Source organism: Drosophila serrata, unplaced genomic scaffold (genome assembly GCF_035046125.1).
Source record: "Drosophila serrata isolate PLE 108 unplaced genomic scaffold, ASM3504612v1 contig_249, whole genome shotgun sequence".
In the NCBI taxonomy this organism is placed as follows: domain Eukaryota; kingdom Metazoa; phylum Arthropoda; class Insecta; order Diptera; family Drosophilidae; genus Drosophila; species Drosophila serrata.
In genome coordinates, this window is record NW_028257147.1 from 1430694 (window position 1) to 1449681 (window position 18988).

At 42.0% G+C, this 18988-nt stretch overlaps 5 protein-coding genes and 1 pseudogene across 10 annotated transcripts; 2 read left to right on the forward strand and 4 right to left on the reverse strand.

Annotated features, from left to right (window-relative positions):
- Positions 1 to 25: 25 nt before the first annotated feature.
- LOC110187427 (transforming growth factor beta-1-induced transcript 1 protein pseudogene) lies at positions 26 to 1215 on the reverse strand (annotated as a pseudogene). 2 transcript variants are annotated; one of them, XR_015271662.1, is made up of 2 exons: positions 914 to 1215; positions 26 to 837 (listed from the first exon to the last, which is right to left on the reverse strand). The product of XR_015271662.1 is annotated as a transforming growth factor beta-1-induced transcript 1 protein pseudogene, transcript variant X1 (transcript). The 2 variants fall into 2 exon arrangements; XR_015271663.1 differs by having other exon boundaries at positions 26 to 809; positions 914 to 1130.
- Positions 1216 to 4041: 2826 nt separating this feature from the next.
- On the reverse strand, positions 4042 to 5901 carry LOC110187434 (uncharacterized). 2 transcript variants are annotated; one of them, XM_020956825.2, is made up of 3 exons: positions 5538 to 5901; positions 5434 to 5476; positions 4042 to 5312 (listed from the first exon to the last, which is right to left on the reverse strand). In XM_020956825.2, exon 3 carries the CDS (start codon positions 5159 to 5161, stop codon positions 4451 to 4453), a length of 711 nt encoding a protein of 236 aa, XP_020812484.1. In that variant the 5' UTR covers positions 5162 to 5312; positions 5434 to 5476; positions 5538 to 5901; the 3' UTR covers positions 4042 to 4450. The 2 variants fall into 2 exon arrangements, with proteins under 2 accessions (XP_020812484.1, XP_086688614.1); XM_086832488.1 differs by lacking the exon at positions 5434 to 5476.
- Positions 5902 to 6609: 708 nt separating this feature from the next.
- On the forward strand, positions 6610 to 7952 carry LOC110187436 (uncharacterized). Its single transcript, XM_020956827.2, has one exon. The coding sequence runs from the start codon at positions 6734 to 6736 to the stop codon at positions 7730 to 7732; it is 999 nt and encodes a 332-aa protein (XP_020812486.1). The 5' UTR covers positions 6610 to 6733; the 3' UTR covers positions 7733 to 7952.
- Positions 7953 to 8100: 148 nt separating this feature from the next.
- Positions 8101 to 11689, reverse strand: Oscillin (glucosamine-6-phosphate isomerase Oscillin). 3 transcript variants are annotated; one of them, XM_086832496.1, is made up of 5 exons: positions 11179 to 11689; positions 10343 to 10447; positions 10153 to 10280; positions 9431 to 9972; positions 8101 to 8366 (listed from the first exon to the last, which is right to left on the reverse strand). In XM_086832496.1, exons 2-5 carry the CDS (start codon positions 10438 to 10440, stop codon positions 8316 to 8318), a joined length of 819 nt encoding a protein of 272 aa, XP_086688622.1. In that variant the 5' UTR covers positions 10441 to 10447; positions 11179 to 11689; the 3' UTR covers positions 8101 to 8315. The 3 variants fall into 3 exon arrangements, with proteins under 3 accessions (XP_086688622.1, XP_086688624.1, XP_086688623.1); XM_086832498.1 differs by having other exon boundaries at positions 11129 to 11194; XM_086832497.1 differs by lacking the exon at positions 11179 to 11689 and adding an exon at positions 10781 to 11126.
- Positions 11690 to 11945: 256 nt separating this feature from the next.
- Positions 11946 to 15866, reverse strand: Lam (Lamin). Its single transcript, XM_020956826.2, has 4 exons — positions 15726 to 15866; positions 14622 to 15109; positions 13752 to 14455; positions 11946 to 13690 (listed from the first exon to the last, which is right to left on the reverse strand). The coding sequence occupies exons 2-4, from the start codon at positions 15100 to 15102 to the stop codon at positions 12998 to 13000; spliced, it is 1878 nt and encodes a 625-aa protein (XP_020812485.2). The 5' UTR covers positions 15103 to 15109; positions 15726 to 15866; the 3' UTR covers positions 11946 to 12997.
- A 196-nt stretch (positions 15867 to 16062) lies between these two features.
- Hel25E (ATP-dependent RNA helicase 25E) lies at positions 16063 to 18936 on the forward strand. The gene is made up of 8 exons (XM_020956794.2): positions 16063 to 16233; positions 16453 to 16710; positions 16782 to 17005; positions 17107 to 17290; positions 17358 to 17476; positions 18130 to 18261; positions 18318 to 18720; positions 18789 to 18936. Exons 2-8 carry the CDS (start codon positions 16512 to 16514, stop codon positions 18800 to 18802), a joined length of 1275 nt encoding a protein of 424 aa, XP_020812453.2. The 5' UTR covers positions 16063 to 16233; positions 16453 to 16511; the 3' UTR covers positions 18803 to 18936.
- Positions 18937 to 18988: the final 52 nt, after the last annotated feature.

Genomic DNA, 18988 nt, shown 5'->3' on the forward strand with positions numbered 1-18988 from the left:
TTGCTATAATATAACAAAAACTATGTTTGGTTTTCAGTTTTTCTTGAATTTGTTCTATTTTATTTTAATTTTTATGCTTGGTTATAGACTCCTGGTTAATTTGGACTATCAATGTGGGCTTGGACTAGTCATGCGTTCGAAAATTGGAACTAAACGGTCTCCAGAGACGAATGGCTAACTACGAACACTGGAACCTACTGCATAGGGAGCCATTCGTGCCCGGTAGACATATTGATGGGTTGCTGCATGTGGGATTGAATTTGGAATTAACAATTGCAGGCGGGGCACACCGGCTTGCCGCCATCGAGGGCAAAGGTCTGGCTGGTGATCGGACTTTCGCACTTGTTGCATCTGAAGCAGTCGCGGTGCCACTTGGAGTTCATGGCGACGACGGCATGGTCAGTGATCGGCTTGTCGCACTTGGCACACCGGGCGGCAAAGAGGTCCTCATAGTCCTGCCGACAATAGACCTTGCCATCACGCTCATAGAAGGGCAAGCTAGCCAGGGGCTTCCTGCAGGCGCCATCACAGCGGAAGCAATTCTCGTGCCAGGACTCGCCCATGGCCGAGACGGTGCGTTCGAGGATGGGCTGCTTGCAGCCGGCACAGATGTGAGTGTAGCGCTCCTGGAAGCACTTGGTGCATACCGGCTCGTTGTCCTGAATGTTGAAGGTGGCATCGTCGATCTGCTCCTCGCAGTGGCGGCACCGGAAATGCTCCGGATGGAAGGTCTTCCCCAAGGCGGTGATCATGCGCTTGGTGATGACCTCCTTGCACTTGTGGCAAAATATTTCTTCAGACATCTTTGGCTATGGGTATTGGTAACGGGATTGGGAACTATAGTAAGAGATTTGGGTACAGAGGTTTGAGGGAGTAAAGAGTTTAGTAGTTCAAGGATAGGTGGCAGACTCACCTGTGTATCTTCTCTTTTGTTTGCAATATGAAACGAACAAACAAAATAATTGAACAAAAAAATATGTAAATACGGTTAGGAATGACCGGTGATTGTAAAAATCTACTTTATTTGCTTTTTTTTGTTTATTTGTTGGGGAGAATTTTGATTATTTTTGTAATACAGAAAACGAAACGAATGAGAAACGTATGAATTTAGCAAGACTCGAAAACTAAATGAGATTTCGTTGCCGGACGCTGGGTATGCAGTTTGACAATTGAGGGAAATGTTAGGCACTGCCTACTGAGACTTTTAATAAATTTGAATAGCTTTTCAATGGACTACTTTGTTCTCCAAAAGAAGAAGACTTTTTGGGTTTAGTAGAACTTGCCTTAAAAAATCCCTCTATTTTCATTTTATTTGTTTCCATATTTCATATTATACGGTGGTTGGTTATAAGTTTCTTCGTTGATAATTTATAGCTTATTTTTCTTTGGAAATTCAAAGCTCATGGAATTAGTCACAGTAAGAAAAACATTAAGAAATTGAACAGAGGAAATCTTTTGCGCCAAATAAGGGTGCATTTCCTCAAGCAGAACCCGGATGGCTGCCATTCCTGCAAGGCGTTAGCTAAAAATGTTTTGCAATTAATAAATTGTTTTGCCAACGTATTTATTAAAAATTTAATTAAAGCAAAAATTCTTAGAAGCTTCCGCTTAGCCAGCCGGCAATTAACAACCGCTACACATGCGTGGAAGTGGCAGGAAAGGGCGAAGTAAGAAGGGTGGCTGACTCCTTCAAAGGACTCACCCAAACAACTTGGGAAAAAAATGTTACACTGGGGAAAATTAAATGGTATAAATATATTATATACCAGGGATTTTAAAGATTTAATTAGAGTCAATTTAAAGTACAGTAAAAAATGTTTAGAATAATAGAATTATGTCCATATTAGAATGTTCTTAATCAAAAGCTATGCTTTTCATACCCTCGCTTAACTATGATCACTAATTAAGTATGAGCAGTAAGTAACTCTGAACATTAAGTATCTATGACCAGTAAGTAAGTATGATCAGTAAGTATCTATAATCAGTAAGTAAATATGATCACTAAGTATCTATCACCAGTAAGTATGTATGATCAGTTACTAAGTTTGAACACTAATAAACAATGACTTGCAACTTTTTGAACACAACACTTTTCTGAGACTCGCCTGGCAGAAGTCACTTCGTTCCGGGGATGTTAGAACTAGTTGAGAATCATATGCATGGGATAAATTTGTTTTGGAACAATTTAAGAGCAAGCTATATTAATGAAACTATGCAGTTTATCTTCAATATAATTTTACAAGTTTATAAATCGGAGCATGCCGAATCGGTGGACTATATATATACATATATATATCTGACATAGGAACAATCGGACGATTTATTGAACTATGATCAGTAATTAACTATGGCCAGTAATTAACTATGATCAGTAATTAACTCTAAACAGCAAGTATCTATGACCAGTAAGTAGCTATGAGCAGTAAGTAACTCTGAACATTAAGTATTTATAATCGGTAAGTAAGTATAATCAGCAAGTATCTATAACCAGTAAGTAAGTATGATCAGCAAGTATCTATAACCAGTAAGTATGTATGATTAATTACTAAGTTTGAACACTAATAAACAATGACTTGCAACTTTTGTAACACAACACATTTCTGAGGCTTGGCCGGCAGCAGTCACTTTGTTCCGGGGATGTTAGAACTAGTTGAGAATCATATGCATGTGAGAGATTGGTTTTGAACCAATTTTAGGTGCAAGCTATTTTTTTAACTATGCAGTTGATCTTCTATATCATTTTAAATCCTTATAAATCGGAGCGTGCCGAATCGGTGGACTATATATATACATATATAGCAGATATAGGAACAATCGGACGATTTATAGAACAAAAATCGTAACTTTTCCAGTTTTCAACAGATTTTCATCAAATTTGATATATAGGCATTATATATTAATCTAGAATTGTATGTAAAATTTTATGAAAATCGAAGTACTATATAAAATATCAGCCATACAATTTATCGTTAAACATAGTATATTGTTTTTCCGTAAAATTTAATCAAAGCTAATAAAATTAATAAGTATTTCAAATATGTTATCTTGGTAAATCTTCTAGTAATTTCCTACTCAATTTAATCAGCATTTTCCTTAGTGTATGAGCCACTTCTATTGTTCCCATCTTGATGGCCATTTTGGTGGAACGCAGCATTGTTTGTGGTGGCCACGCAGTGGGTGGTGGTGTTACAAAGTGGGTGGGGCTGTGACTGGTGGTTGGACATCAAGAACTGGAAATGGGAATCGGAGTGGGTGGCTCGGCGAGGACATGTCACAATTCGGTGAGCGCTTTGATGCGTTGCAAGGAATTCGGAATTGCAGCCCCTTTTGGGAGCCATTTCCACATGAAGTGCCGGAGTCGGAGCCGGAGGAGAGAGCTGTAGAACCGGATAGCCTTGTTGTGTAACTTGAAAAGGGAATTTGTGTCAGGCGTCTGTCTGCGTATGCCAAGTGCGTGCCTAGCTCATAACCGCATCCTTAACCAGGACTCCCATTCCGTTAACCAGGTTGTTCCGCTCATAATTATTTTTATTAAATGCCACATAAGCCCGACAAATATGCGATAATTGCATTCGGTTTTCGCACTTTTTAATTGCTCAAAGTGGTGTAACCTTGTTTTTTTTGGCTTACTGGGACAAGTTCAAAGAGTGGCTCCTTGGGGCCACATAAAATACACACATCAAACTTCAAACTTGAAACTTTCCTTAGTAATTGCAAACCCTCTCGCATTGCATGACCCATAATAATTTATTTGGTTCTTCCAACTGCACTGGGACTGGCTGCCCTGCTTCTCGTGTGCGTAAATTTAATTAGTTGCTAGATAAGATTAGGACAAGGGGAGGTGGCCCAAAAAAAGGGGTAACAGTTTATCACAAGTTGTGGCAGAGTCAGTGGAGATTTAGGGGGATACAATGTGACACAGATAAACCCTGATGGGGATTATGGGGAACTATTGGGTTTTTGGCTTGTAAATTATAAAAGGAATTGGGTTATATGAATGTTAGTTGGTTTAGTTAAAAAAATTGAGAAAAAACTGGCCATGTTTGTCATTTGTCGGTGAAACCAGAGCAGGATCAAAAACCAAAGCATTCCCAGCCAGAAACAGGAGCAAAATAATGCAGAAAAAAGGACACTGCAAACGGGAATCGAAATCAATTACGCGACATTTTAATTATGCAGCAAGGTTTACGGTGTCAGGGGAATGTCCCGGCGAATCCTGTATCCAGTTGGAGCAGCACCAGGATACTCGCCGGGCTCATTGAACTTTGATTTGGGCCAGGCCAGGACGAGTCAATTAACAACAAACGAGTTACAATTCGTGTAAGAATATTTATGTTGGCTGAACCATTTAAATGGCCATTAAAAACAGACTAGCAAACTATGTACAAATTAGAACGAGGACAACGACTAGATTAGGCTTAGGCTTAAGAACTATTAACTGGGAACTATCTTAGTCGATGACAATGACCTCCGGTTGTGCGTCCTGCTTCCGTTGATGCTCCTCCTCCTCCTCGTCCAGTAGCGGCATTGATGGGCTGGGATATTGCCAGAGTTTCTGCTTGTCCTTATTACTGGGTTTTTTGGAGGAGATCAGGGTGCGACGTTTTAAACGCTTCAGCTTCTTCTTTTCGCGCTTCTTCATCTTCTCCTGGGCCACCTCCAGTATGGTGCCCCTGAGCGACAGGCGATAGTTCTTCAAATTGCAAAGCTCCTGGGCCAGAAGATTATCATTATCGTTATTATCCCGTGCGGGAACATGGTTCTCCACATCCTCCAAGTCCTCCTCGTCGTCTGTCATCTCAAAATCGGTCCAGGACGTGGACGTTGTCTGTCTGTGAAGCTTGAGCAGCTCCTCGGTGAGCAGGAGCTTCGAGGTGGCCCACTTCATCACCTGGTGCTTCTTGTAGCCCATTTGCTGGCGATAGGTGTACAGGTGAAAAGTCAAGTTTGAGGCCATCTGCGGCTGTGGCGTTGGCTCCTCCTCTGGACCTTTGCCCACCAGTTTTTCCGGCTCCTTGAGAGTCAGCGGAGAAGGGGAATTCGGTGATGTTGCAGCAACATTGACTCGTGCCTCCGCACAGGACACCTTGCGATCCATAACATTGCCCATGTTGTAGACGATCTCGTGGTTCGATTGCCTCTGACAGCTGCAATCCTTCATCCCTCAAACTTATATGCCACGAAAAGGGAGAAACGCAGGGGGCTTCTCCGGTCTTCTTCTCCCTCCGCGGACTGTCCCTTACCTGTCGGTGAGCTTTACCTGAAGGATAATTAGGCCAGCCCAAGCGAGGCCCTTTTATGGCCGAGAACACCTGGTGTGGGATTAAGGAAAAGTTGTCACAATTCGTTTATATTATGAGGTTGGCTGCAAAACATTTCAAATCCTTTTAAGGGATTTGTTCTTATAGACTTTTCCAGCAAATTGGTTATTACCTGATTAACTTTAAGTTTTACCTAGGATCACCTCAACCTTCACCTATAAATTTGATAAGTTTTTTCAGCTTTATAAAGTTCAGGTTTCTTTAAAAATACCTTACCTTATTTAATAGCAACAAGGTGAACAAATAAGCTGAGAACTTTTGTTCAAAATGCAATTAGAACTTCTTTAAAGACAAGTTTGACAGATATGAGTTATTTTTGCACAAGGGCATTGACTATGTCATCAAAATCTAATTTATTAAAATGCATGGACTGCTTTGAGTTGACATATTTGCACCAAAAAAAGTATTTCTTATACGAATTAATTTAACAAAAAAGTAAACTAGAAAACTTTGGAAAATGAAAGTAAAATAAGTGTATTATTTTGGACAAATCAATATTTTTTAAATATCATAACTAAGCCAAAAATGCATTAATTTCAATTCGGAAAGCTGTTCTGTGCTAGGTTTTAATAGGTTTAAAAGTCTGCTTACTAAATTTAATATTTAAAAAAAAATTAAAAATGTTGACAAAATGTTTAAGAATTTAAACGATTTAACCCTTTGTAAAATGTTGAAAAAATTGGCAAATTTTTGTTTTCTTCCTGAGGTGTCTAGTTCGACTCGGCTGTTGGTGCTGATCAAGAATATATATGATTTATAGGGTCGGAAACGACTCCTTCACTGTGTTTCAAGGTTTTGACTAAAATCATAGGGTCCTGCAAGGATGGACACAAGTCTGCAATTTCTCCCGTTCGATCTGTGCAGCAGTGTGAATAAATTCAAAGTTTGTGGCCAAATCTTAACTGTTTTGTTTAAAAATATAATTTTTGTATATTAAAACAAATGGTTGTAAATCTTAACTCACATCTGCAGGCATTGATAAGTTTTCAAATAACTGTTAGTTTTCCTTAACTATGCATGGACCTAATATACCAATTGCTCAGACTATAATTATATGCAACACCAGATCTTAAACTCCACTCCATTTTTGTTTAATACCAATTGTTAAGTTTACCTGATCCCTCAAGGAATAAATAAACTAGCGAATTGGCTAAGATCACGTAATGGAAACCATCTGTCGTCACACAGGTAAGACTTATATACAACCTTATCTATAAGAATTTCCAAGCTCTTATTTTCAGGTAAAACTTGAGCCGTACTTAGCCTAAGCTACCCAAAAAAACCCTAAGGAAACTGACATGAGGGAATGTACAGGCTTGTGCAGGCTAGAATCTTTCAGAGTTCTGGCTACCTGTCTCCGCATATAAGGCTCCCGAATCAACCACATCCTTATCACTCAACGCCCAACAGTCATGGACCAAGCTGCTAATTCCGAGAAGCTGCTCATGTTCCGCACTCCCAACGAGGAGGCACAGCACAACCAGATCTTCATCTTTAACTCCCCGATTGACTACAAGGACCAGCAGCTGATTGTCTACCAGAAGCCAGGAATGCCGAACGGAGGAGAGCCAGGACCTGGACCGGGATACGGTTACTGTGTGGTATACAAACGGGATCACTATGTGATCAACAATCCCCCCAACTTCCACAGTCCCACGAAGCGTAGCTTTCTCAACGAATGCATCCGGCAGCTGTATTTGATGAACGGCATGTGTCACAAGATGTACTGGTGCAGCACCAGTGCCATGGCCCTGAGCACACCCACCGAGGTGTGGCACCAGGTCAACAGCTGCCTCCAGCCAGAGCGACTGACCGCCAAGACGGAGAGCCTGAAGCGCGTAAAGCGACAGCTGTTCCGCGAGGAACGCGGAGATCGCAAGAACCCAAAACCCCTGAAGGGTAAGATGTGGGGCACCCAGGTCTTCTACTTCAAATCGATGCGTGAAAAGCTGGGCAGGCGACATGTGCGACGAGGCTACCTCAAGATTGCCCGTCAAACGGCCCTGCAGGCCATGATCTGCGAGAATCTGCAACGCGAGATGATCTGCACGCCGGCGGTCTGCCGGACCGTGATCAGTGCCGCCGAGGGCATCTTCAATGTGAATGCAGGAGTTATCGGTGACATCTGCAGCTATCACGACAATGCGGCGCGTCATCAACCCGCCGTGGAGGGTCGCCTGACGGCCGGTGAGGCGCGTCTGAGGAACAACCAGGCCTGTCGATTGACACAGCGAGCCAAGCGATTGGAAGCCATGTTCATACACGAACAAGTCCGCAGGGCTGTCCAGAACCATCAGCTCATCCTGGAGGAGTCTGTGCGTTCCATCTTCTATGCCAAGGAGCTCTTCCGTCTTATTGAGGATCACGAAGAGTTTGTCTATACGGACAACAAGATTCTGGGCAAGAGTTGAAGGGGCTCTCCCTACACTGGGCCTAGCCACGGATCTTGTTCTTTCATATACTTACTTACTATATAATTGTTATAAACAGACTATAATAAAAGCTTAAATATACAAATAATACAAGAACATATTCTTTGCTATTCTAAGAAATTCTCAAATTATAATCAATAGGTTTTAGTATTGAATATGAAACTAAATAAATATTTGTGAAATCAAAAACTTAAACAAATTATTTATTTTATTATTATTTAACTTAATTTTTTCCCATTTGATTTTATTTCAATATTTTTCCCAAGAATCCGTTCCCTATTCTTCATTAAAACTTTATCTTTAACATTGCAAATGGCACAGCCACAAAATGGATAAATTTAATAAAATTTATATATTAAAAAACATTTATTACAAAAATATTTTAATTACTGAATAAAAGAAAAATAATGTCTTAAATTCATTGTATGATTTGAAATACTTTACTGAAGTAAAACATATATATTAAAAACATATATGTAAACACAATATAAAAAGATGTAAGATGCGAGTTTAAAGATAGCAGATCCCTTGGCAGATCCTTGGTTATATTGATCCGTTGGGGTTACGTGGGTTGTTGCTGCTCTATCAGTTTGGAGTGAACGTCCATAAGGCTCTGTAAATATTTCATAATTTTTTGATTAGATTTAATATTAGATAAGCAATTGGTATTATTATAGACTATCTATCAGGTTTCTTCAGATGTGAAGTATCTTGAAAGTATATTAAGTTACTAACTTAGCTAAATAAGATTTTCATAAAATAATTATCTTTTAAAGGTACAGTATCTTAAAACTAAACTAGGTAGGTTTTAGAATCTTAAAGTCTTATCTGCGGTTTACTAGTTATTAGTAATCTTAAGGCTAAACTAACCCTCAATATAAAAAATATTTTATATAGTATATTATGTATTCTTATATAAAATTCCTTATAAGAACTTGAAAGGATTTTATAACAAATATTCCATTTTTTAAGCTAGTTTAAGTTTCTTGCAAGACTATTCTAAACTACAAGCCAAAAAATGCATAAACAAATAAATTTAGCTTTATTTTTGTGTCTCTTAAAAATATTACACAATTATTATTTTCATATCTAAGGCTTGGAACACAGTATCCATTAAAGGGCCATTGACAGTCTTCTTTTATCCGAATTTGATTTTCGTTGGCACAACTTTTGATTAATGTGATGTGAGGTAAATTCTTATATTTAATGGTTTTATTAATCCTTATTATTTTTTTTTTCAAATAAAGAGAAATTTTTAAAAAAGTTTTTGACTTTTTGGGGTAAATCTGAATAAATCAAAAGATACCTTACTCAAAAATCAGTTTATGTAGCCCTCCTGCTGGGCGCCTTCATATAGATCCCTGAGGATGCCCTGTGAAATTATGGGAGTGGCCAGTCAGCCAGTCAATATAATAATATATATAAATGTATACATTGATATAAAATATCAACCTCTTTACCATTAAACTCTAACCCTGCAAGCCAGTATATTACATGCAAGTCCTTAAACTTAATCAACAACCGTATGAGTATAAGCATTTAGATTACATTTTTTGCAGACCTACAATAGTGCCCCGGGGGTTATCAAGACCAACACCTTGGAAGGCAAGCTACTCAAGCACCATCACTACTGCCCAGTTTTCTTTACAAAATTGAGGCAATCGAGGGTGGGCATACCTTGAAGTACTTCACCGTCTTCACCCTCAACTCCAGGGTGGCGTCCTCATCGCAGATCATCAGGGTGTTGGCATGCTGCTGGAAGGCACTCACTGTCCACATATGGTTAACACCCTCCTCAATGGCCTTGTACAGGGCGAACGCCTTGTGGGCTCCTGTGATGAGGATCATCACTTCCTTGGAATCCATCACGGTGCCCACGCCCACGGTAAGCGCCTGCTTAGGCACCTTGCTCATATCGTTGTCAAAGAACCGAGCATTCGCCTCCAGTGTATCCTGTGCCAGGGTCTTTACGCGGGTCCTGGAAACCAATGAGGATCCGGGTTCGTTGAAGGCAATATGTCCATCGGGTCCAATGCCGCCGATAAAGAGCTCCACACCTCCTGCTTCCCGGATCTGATCTTCGAACTTATTGCACTCGGCCACCAGATCAGAGGCATTACCATCCAAAATGTGCACGTTTTTGGGATCAATATCGATGTGCTTGAAGAAATTGTGCCACATGAAGTAGTGATAGCTCTCGTGATGATCCCTGGGAAGGCCTATTGGGATATTAAAGAATGTATTAATAACAAATCAATGAGTCTGTGCGTTTAAGTATTCAACTTTGACATAGAATATGGGTATTTCTAGATAGTCCCTATCAAATTAAAGCATTTAATTCCGAAATAGGATTTACTTTGACTTAAAAACTATTCTTTGGGAACCTCTCCTGAACTTACCCACATATTCATCCATATTAAAGGTTTTCACATATTGAAATGAGACCTTTCCCTGCTTGTGGAACTCAATGAGCTCTTTGTACATTCCCAGCGGAGTGGATCCTGTGGGCAGGCCCAATACAAAGAATCTGAAAAATTAATTCACTTTGTCATAAATCAATTCACTATAGATAATGATAAAAAACCATACTTATCAGCACTTGGCTTGAAGTCATTAATCCGTTTCATCACATATTTGGCTGCCCATTTTCCCACCGAATCGCTCGTCTCCAATATCACCAACCTCATATTTTGGCTGAAAGAAATCAGATAATATTAACTAATTTATTTCTAGAAGGTTATTTAAGATTTAATGTTATAACTATGAAAATTATTTCAGTTTGTACTGTTTTCAATATAAAATAAATATAGATAACCCTTTAAATTTCCGAAAATATAAAAAAGTAATAGAGAAACAATCATTTTCATTGGATTATCACGTTTTCAATTCGATTGTAGTACAAAAATAAGCACGTAAACAAAAACAAGTGATAAGTCAGCAAGTCAAGCCTTAAATGTGACGTCGATTCCAAACTTAAAATTATTATTATTAACCAATTATTTTCCACACATTTATCTCTTTATTTACCCTATATATTATATTCTTTATTGCCATGCAGAATCAGAAAAACAACACTACCAGCTGTGAGCTATTTTTGAACTGGAAAACAAAGACCACCTTATCGTTGCAGAATATTGACTCGCACAGCATGTGGCAACACTGTCCAGGATTTAGATTAGATTTTGATACTTTGTCTGGGATAAGATATTATAGAAGCTCTTCCCATTCAACTTTTGTGTGTTATTTTTATTATATAGTCAATATGTGTTTGTTTATTGTTCTACTCGAGCGATAAGCCACTCGTCGTACTCCCCAATTATTAACAATTAACCCATTTATGGCGTTGTCCCCAATGAAAAACACTCTCGTTCTTACTTGGCAACGCGATTTGTACTTGAATTCACGGCTAATATTTTGTCACTCACCTTCAACAAAGCACTGGCGAATGCAGGCAACTGCTTATTTATTTATTATTATTAATGTGCGCTAATACTATTTGCAAGTGACGGTAGTGTTTTTTTCACTCTGAGCTTCAACTGAGACTGTTCAATTGTTCGCTTCGACTGGCAATTTATGCGGCAGCTCAAGTTTTGAGTTGGTTTTGCGGTTGTGGTTAGGAATTCGCTCTCTGGCAGCTGATAAAAACACTTTCGAACGCTCAGATGCAACGGGAATCGCAGCTACAACCTTGAGATACTTTTTGTTATCACGCTCGGCAGGTCGGGGTTGTACGGTCAGGGTTTCTGCATCGGGAACGAACTCACCGCGGTTGAATGAACTTTTTTCACTGCGTATGAGTGTTTTTTTTAGTTGCCATCTCACTTGTGGAGTCGTTAAAGGGGAGAGAACACTCAAAAGTCAAAAGCCGGTTATGACTCTCAGCACACACCACTCAATTGTTATTCATCGAATTTCTCTACTATCGATAAATCACTCAAAACGATGGAACTTTGAGCATTTACATCGGCCGCCTTGAGTGCGCACACACATACACACTTGGAATTGGACTTAAATCTAAAAATATCTCAACGCTACGAAGGAAAACGCAAAAGAAATGACGAGAAAAGGGCCGAAAGTGAAATGAATACCCTGGATTGCTTAATACATTATGGGTATATTGGCAAAAGCGTAAGGTATGCCAAGATAATATTATGTTTCTAGTATTATCCTGCTTTACAGCAAACATTACTTGTTATTTTTATTAAACATGGTTTTCTTTATTTTTTTTATTATTATCAAATAGCAATTACATACTTAAAAAGTAGTTTCGATTCGTTTACAATGGTCATTTGTGTACAAAATAGTTTGTGTGGGCGTTGGATTTGTTTTTGGCCGGCGTAAAACGCGACCACGCCCACTCATAAAAATGCGACGGATCGCTGAGCGTTGTTGTTAATTATTGTTGTACATACTTCATGTTGTTATTGTTGTAATGTTTGTAGAATGGCTGCAGGAAGCCCGAAACCGGTTTAAGCCGGGAGAAAGTGGTCCGAGTATAAGCGGGAGGGGATCAAGAATACCCTTATGGCCAAGTCTAAAAATTATATATTGCTGGCGGTTTGTCATTATGTTCTATATATATAAATGTTTATAGGTATAAAGTATGTATTTTATGCTGATTGTACAAAAAATACTTAAATAAATAAATGTTTTGTCTGAAAGAGCTTCTTTCTCTGCTGCTGCTGTTGTTGTTGTTGATCTGTATCTTGTCTTCCTGTGTTGTTGTTGTTGTTGGTTGGCTTTCGATGTTTTTGAAGTCATTGCCGAATGTTCGCTTACAAAACTAATTTCTTATAGAACGGAGTGTGTGAACGCAAGTTCATCAAAAATATTGTTTCTTTATGCAATATTTTCAAAGTTCTTAACGTCACAAATAAAATACATGAAAGTGAAAGAACAGGGGGGGTGGCGCAAGTTGTAAGTTCTATGTGGCATAAAAATGTGAGTTTATCTATGCCATATAAAGATTACAAAAGCTTGCTGAATGAGATAAACATAAAACGAAAGATATCGTCAGACATAGGAATTGTAAACTACAAGTTTCTGGGAAAGGTTAGAAAAACAGAAGTGAAAGTTAACGAAACGGAAATTATCGCTTAGCTGCTTGGGCAGATCGACACAAATATTGTTTTTGATTAAATTACCGACGGGCGGCCACAAAAAATAACTTAGCTGATTAGTATTTATCTGTTTGTGTGTGGTGTTTCCTTCTTTTTTTAGGTTTGTTTTTGTCTGGTTTAGAAATTACATAATGGCGCACTTTTCGCCGGTCTGCCCTGCCGGATCGCCCTGCTGGTGGTAGAGTTGCTCATTGCCATCCACGGCACTAATGCTGCGGCGGCGACTCAGACGAGTGGAGGTGTGCGTGGAAACCACCCTCTTGATGCGATCCAGAGTAGCCACAGACTCGCCATCAGCATTCACCAGGACTGTCTTACTGTTGTCGGACGGGATCCATTTTTGCGACTTCATCACGATGCTCGATGGCGGTTCGTGCGAGGCCTTTGTGTCAGCCGACCAAACGGTCACCACGGCCTGCGCGTCTATCTTCACCGAACGATGGAACTTGTATGTGGTCGACGGACCGCCGTCGTTGGACAAAAGCTGCAACTGCCAACCGCCGATGGCCACCTCTTTTTCGCCCTTGTTGTAGAGCTTCACAAATTTTCCCTCGGGATCAATCTCTTTGATCTGCACATCGTACTTGGCACTGTTCGTGATGAAAAAGTCGGTGATTAGGCGATCATCGGCATCATCAACACGCTTGCGCTTCACGGCCCCGGAGGGAGTGCGACGCGAGGGCGTGGCACGGGTGCTGCTGCGTAGAGACTGGCTAAAAGACTGCACGGTGGCAGTGTTTGCCGGAGTGATATTCAGGCGCGCCTCCTCGCCGACCAGCAGCTTGTCGTAGGCTGCGATTTCCAAATCCAAAGAGACCTTAAAAGTAAAAAAAGGTTAAGAGTAACAAATATTAAAACCCCTTGAACCCAAGACTCACCTTGATGTCCATGAGGTCCTGGTACTCTTGCAGTTGCAGCGCCATCTCGTCTCGCAGGCGAATGAGCTCCTTCTCGAGCGAAGCCACCTCCTGGCCATGGCGCTCACGATCGTTGTCAAGCTGCTGCTCCAATTCGCGGATGCGGACATTGAGCAGGGAGTTGGTCTGCTCCAAGTCGTTGATCTTGGCATTGAGACCGTCGATGCGGACACGGGTGCTGCGAAGCTCCTCAATGGATTTGTGAGTGGTGTTGTTGGTACGGGCAGCGGCCTCCTGCATGCGACGGATCTTATCCTCATATAGAGACTCAATGTCATCACGGTTGATGCGCATCTGTTCCTCGTACTGGGCGCGCAGCTCCTGCAGCGACTGCTTCAGCTTGGCATCATACTCGGAGCTAAGACGTCCATCGATCTCGCTATACTCGGTCTGACGGATGCGACGCGACTCGTTGATCTCTTGTGTATGGATCTGATCCTTGAAGGACAGCTCTTCGCGCAGGCTCTGGATTGTGTTCTCCAGGTCGACGCGGGACAGCGTCTCCTGCTCCAGGTTCTTGCGTGTGTCCTCAAACTGTTTGCGCAGCTTCTCCAGCTCCTTGAGAGCATCGTTCAGCTCGTCGGTGGCCTTCTTGCGATCAGCGCATGCCTGGGTGTATTTGTTGCCCAGCTCACTGGCACGCGACTCGTACATGCGGGCATTGCCTGCCGGGGTGGGAAAAAAAATCAATCAATTTAGTTATCCGGCATTCGGTTCTAGGGGTGGGTTGATCAGTTCTAAGGGGGAACATATCAGGGAAGGATGGACACATCTGTTTACTTAACGTTCTAAATTTTGAAACAAATGAATCTCTAGATTCCCAAGACTTACCCTCGGCTGTAGTGCACTCCTTCGTCTTCTTATCTAGCTTGGCCTTTAGATCCTCGTTCTCCTCCCACAGACGCTTGATATCGATCTCGCCGCGTGCCCGCTCGCGGGCTGTGTCGTCCAGCAGGCGACGCGTCTCTTCCAGCTCGCCCTCGTAGATGCTCTTGATGTTGTTGGTCTCCCGCGTGACGGTATCCCTGGTCGTCTGGACCTCGATGCTCAGCCGGGAGTTCTCAGTCTCCAAATTGCGCACACGGTCAATATAAGTGGCCAGACGGTCATTCAGGTTCTGCAGCTCCACCTTCTCAGCGACGCGAGAGTGGCGCGTGGGGCTTAGCGGGCTGGAGGCCTGCTGCGACGACGACGACGGCGGCGGCGGCTGCTGGTGGTGGTGCTGCTGCGGACCCGCTGATGGCGCCCGCGGGGTCGAGGTGCTGCCGGGCTGCGGCGTGGCGGTGCCAGCACGTCGGGATTTGCTCGACATTTTCACGCTTTTGTGGGGGGGAAAAGAATCAACAAATAACACGTGAGTGACGGTGACCTCGATACACTGAAATATGTTATTTTTGCGCCACGAGCTGAGTTGGTGCGACCCGTCTGATAAAATTCCAAACAGAAACAAAAACGAAACCGAAATGGAAAATGTGGAAACACACAAAACGCTCAAAAACAGAAGCAGCAGCGAAACGAGTTTATCACACGCTCTCTCCGGCACGCACGCATACACTCGCAAGTCGCTTTTCACTCAAGCGACTGTACTAAAGCGGACGAAAAAAAAGCGGTGGAGTGAGTGAGTTTGCGGCGTTTGTTTATGGGCGTGGGGCAAAAGGCGCGGCCGCCTCTACATAATCTGGTATTAAGTTAACGCTTAAACTAATTACACCGGAAAGACCGAGAATATCTCCCGATAGGAATCAGGAAATTAAACAATATGGCGGTTTTAATTCAATATTTGCGGCATTTTCCCGCAGCGGCAACCAGGGGGGTATTTCAGTATTGAGTGAAATGGCTTGACCACTCGTACACAGCTTGCGGTTGATACGGTTTTGGTTGTTCGGCGACATTTTACACAAACTTTCAAGGTGTACTAGTAGGACATCCACTCACCTGTGTTTTGCAAACGATCGAAGGATGCACAAATTGTAAAATTAAATATTTCGCTGCAAAAAACGCGGCAGACGCTGAATTGAAATCGTTCTCTGGCGATAGTTACGATACGATAGACACGTAACTAGAGGTGACTATTACAAGCATCGATAGAAACATCGATTGCGCCACGATATGTTTGCTTACGCTTAGTGTGACCAGCTGCCTTAACCGGAAAATTCGTTTTCTGGCGATAGCCACGATACGATACACACGTAATTAGAGGTCACGATTACTAAAATCGATAGAAACATCGATTAACTCACGTTATGTTTAGTGGGGCCAGCTGCCGCAAATGAAAAAATGTACTCATTGGGGTCAAAAAATAAAAATGTATGCATCGCCATTTGTGAAATCATCAAACGGTCACTCTTGGAAATTTTTTTGCTCGGTTCGTCACGTTGGTGCATAATTTCTTGCAGAAATCGCGTTAAAAGTAGAATTTTAAAGCGACTAACGTGTGCAAAAGGTACGTTTGACCACTGAGCACGTATTTCCGGTGAAAAAACAGTGGTGCTAAAGTCATATTTCGTGATTTCATGAAATACATGTACACCGGTGTGGTAAAAAAAAAACAAGATGGCGGAGGGTACGCCGGCACCGGCTTCTTTTTTTTCTGCGCGCATTTTCTGTTTTACACATGTAAATGTAACTCGTACTCACGCTCGCATTCTTATTTCCTCCGCAGCATTTACCCTTGTATTTTCTAGCCAGAGTCTTTAGGTAACCACAAACAACAGCACAATAATGGCAGACAACGACGATCTTCTCGACTACGAGGATGAGGAGCAGACCGAGACCACGGCGGTGGAGACACAGGAGGCGCCCAAGAAGGACGTGAAGGGCACGTATGTGTCCATTCACAGTTCCGGCTTCCGTGACTTCCTGCTCAAGCCGGAGATCCTCCGTGCTATTGTTGACTGCGGCTTCGAGCATCCCTCGGAGGGTGAGTACGGATAAGAGTCACCGAGAGGTGATCGCAGGTACAGTCGCACAACTAACACAATGTCATTGCAGTTCAGCACGAATGCATTCCGCAGGCCGTCTTGGGCATGGACATCCTCTGCCAGGCCAAGTCCGGTATGGGCAAGACGGCTGTCTTCGTGTTGGCCACACTCCAGCAGCTGGAGCCATCGGACAACAACACCTGCCATGTTCTGGTCATGTGCCACACCCGTGAGCTGGCTTTCCAGATCAGCAAGGAGTATGAGCGCTTCTCCAAGTACATGCCAACAGTTAAGGTAAGTTTAGGGTTTTGTTTAGGTGAAATCTGAAGTGTGGATAAAACTATGTTTATATGGAAAATTGACAAACTAACCATCCTTTATTTTTAATTTTGCAGGTTGCCGTGTTCTTTGGTGGTCTTGCCATTCAAAAGGATGAGGAGACTCTCAAGAGTGGTACTCCGCACATTGTGGTGGGAACCCCCGGACGTATTCTAGCCCTGATACGCAACAAGAAACTGAATCTGAAGCATTTGAAGCACTTTGTTCTGGACGAATGCGACAAGATGTTGGAGCAACTGGGTAAGTTTCCTTAGCCCCCCATTAAACCTTTGAAAATGATTATAATTCTCGAAATCTTGCATTCTAGATATGCGTCGTGACGTTCAAGAGATTTTCCGTAGCACACCGCATGGAAAGCAAGTGATGATGTTCTCTGCCACATTGAGCAAGGACATTCGTCCGGTGTGCAAGAAATTCATGCAAGATGTAAATATCAACGTGATTATAACAAAAATGCTCGTACTTCTCCATCTCGCATCCACCGCTATCACGACAATTAGTCATTATTTTCGATGTCGATTTACCGACCTCAATTTCCATGTCATAAGCCAGCCACCATCTTGCAAATGGTTAATCGTGTAAACCCAAATACGTCCAATAGCTCTGCGCGAGCTTAAACCGAATCGAAAACGCGTTAGTTGATCACTGCCAGACACCATTTTCTAAATGGTTAAACGTGTAAAAGATAAATCGTAACGAAAGCATAAAATATTTGTAACCTCTGAGCCAATCAATCGAAATCCAAATGATTTAACAAACCGCTGAAACGATCCGGTACAAAATCAGAAAATAAATCAACGAAAAGCTGAAAAGACGACGATGTTCGCGGACCTGGCCCAGGCAAAGCGAGTCCTCATCTGTATCCGCACCATTGTCGGAGCGTTTGTTGATCCTCCTCGATCCTCGAGAGCAGTTCAGAGACAGAGTCTAGTTGATGATGAGATGTGGTGGTAGCGTGGCCGTATGTAGAAAATTCTAAACATATTGTTGTATGTGCCGAGGCGAGCCTAGTCTTAGTTCGTTCTGTTCTGTTTTCCCCCCTTTAAAATGCGCCCCCATTCTATTTCTGATATATCTAGCCAATGGAGGTCTACGTGGATGATGAGGCGAAGCTGACGCTGCACGGACTGCAGCAGCACTATGTCAACCTGAAGGAGAATGAGAAGAACAAGAAGCTCTTCGAACTGCTCGATGTGCTTGAGTTCAATCAGGTAAGTCCAACAGCTTAAAAGGCTTGTGTAAGATTACTATTATCGTCCCATTTCAGGTGGTAATCTTCGTCAAGTCTGTGCAGCGCTGCACGGCGTTGGCCCAGCTCCTCACAGAACAAAACTTCCCCGCTATTGGCATCCATCGCGGCATGAACCAGGAGGAGCGTTTGAACCGCTATCAGCAGTTCAAGGATTTCCAGAAGCGCATTTTGGTGGCCACCAATCTTTTTGGTCGCGGCATGGACATTGAGCGTGTGAACATTGTCTTCAACTATGATATGCCCGAGGACTCGGACACATATTTGCATCGGGTGGCCCGTGCTGGACGCTTTGGTACCAAGGGACTGGCCATCACATTTGTTTCGGACGAGAACGATGCCAAGATACTCAACGAAGTACAGGATCGATTCGATGTGAACATTAGCGAGCTGCCGGCTGAAATTGATCTATCCACATACAGTGAGTTTCGAGTAGCGTATATTTATCCAAATAACTTCTAATTTTTTATATTTTTATGTACTTTTCAGTTGAGGGACGCTAAAACTCGAAAGTGCATGTTTAGGAAACCGACAAAAATGCACTTCGAATAGATACAAACCACAACAAATCTTTTATAAACAACCCAACTTTATTACTAAATAAAAAAACATTCAGACAAAGTGTTGACCTACAAAAGTCGATGAGGAATATTGCTATTGAAATGGGAATGGATTTAACAAGTAATATT

Excerpts from the sequence above, each read along its gene's own strand:
- Hel25E (XM_020956794.2), top strand. The coding sequence starts at position 16,512 with ATGGCAGACAACGACGATCTTCTCGACTACGAGGATGAGGAGCAGACC. Across the intron at positions 17,006-17,106 it reads AGTACATGCCAACAGTTAAG|GTTGCCGTGTTCTTTGGTGG; the intron begins GTAAGTTTAGGG and ends TTAATTTTGCAG. Across the intron at positions 17,291-17,357 it reads CAAGATGTTGGAGCAACTGG|ATATGCGTCGTGACGTTCAA; the intron begins GTAAGTTTCCTT and ends CTTGCATTCTAG.
- Lam (XM_020956826.2), bottom strand. The coding sequence starts at position 15,102 with ATGTCGAGCAAATCCCGACGTGCTGGCACCGCCACGCCGCAGCCCGGC. Across the intron at positions 14,456-14,621 it reads GGAGTGCACTACAGCCGAGG|GCAATGCCCGCATGTACGAG; the intron begins GTAAGTCTTGGG and ends CCACCCCGGCAG. Across the intron at positions 13,691-13,751 it reads AGGACCTCATGGACATCAAG|GTCTCTTTGGATTTGGAAAT; the intron begins GTGAGTCTTGGG and ends TTTACTTTTAAG.
- LOC110187436 (XM_020956827.2), top strand. The coding sequence starts at position 6,734 with ATGGACCAAGCTGCTAATTCCGAGAAGCTGCTCATGTTCCGCACTCCC.
- Oscillin (XM_086832496.1), bottom strand. The coding sequence starts at position 10,440 with ATGAGGTTGGTGATATTGGAGACGAGCGATTCGGTGGGAAAATGGGCA. Across the intron at positions 10,281-10,342 it reads TTCAAGCCAAGTGCTGATAA|ATTCTTTGTATTGGGCCTGC; the intron begins GTATGGTTTTTT and ends TTAATTTTTCAG. Across the intron at positions 9,973-10,152 it reads TAATATGGATGAATATGTGG|GCCTTCCCAGGGATCATCAC; the intron begins GTAAGTTCAGGA and ends ATATCCCAATAG.
- LOC110187434 (XM_086832488.1), bottom strand. The coding sequence starts at position 5,161 with ATGAAGGATTGCAGCTGTCAGAGGCAATCGAACCACGAGATCGTCTAC.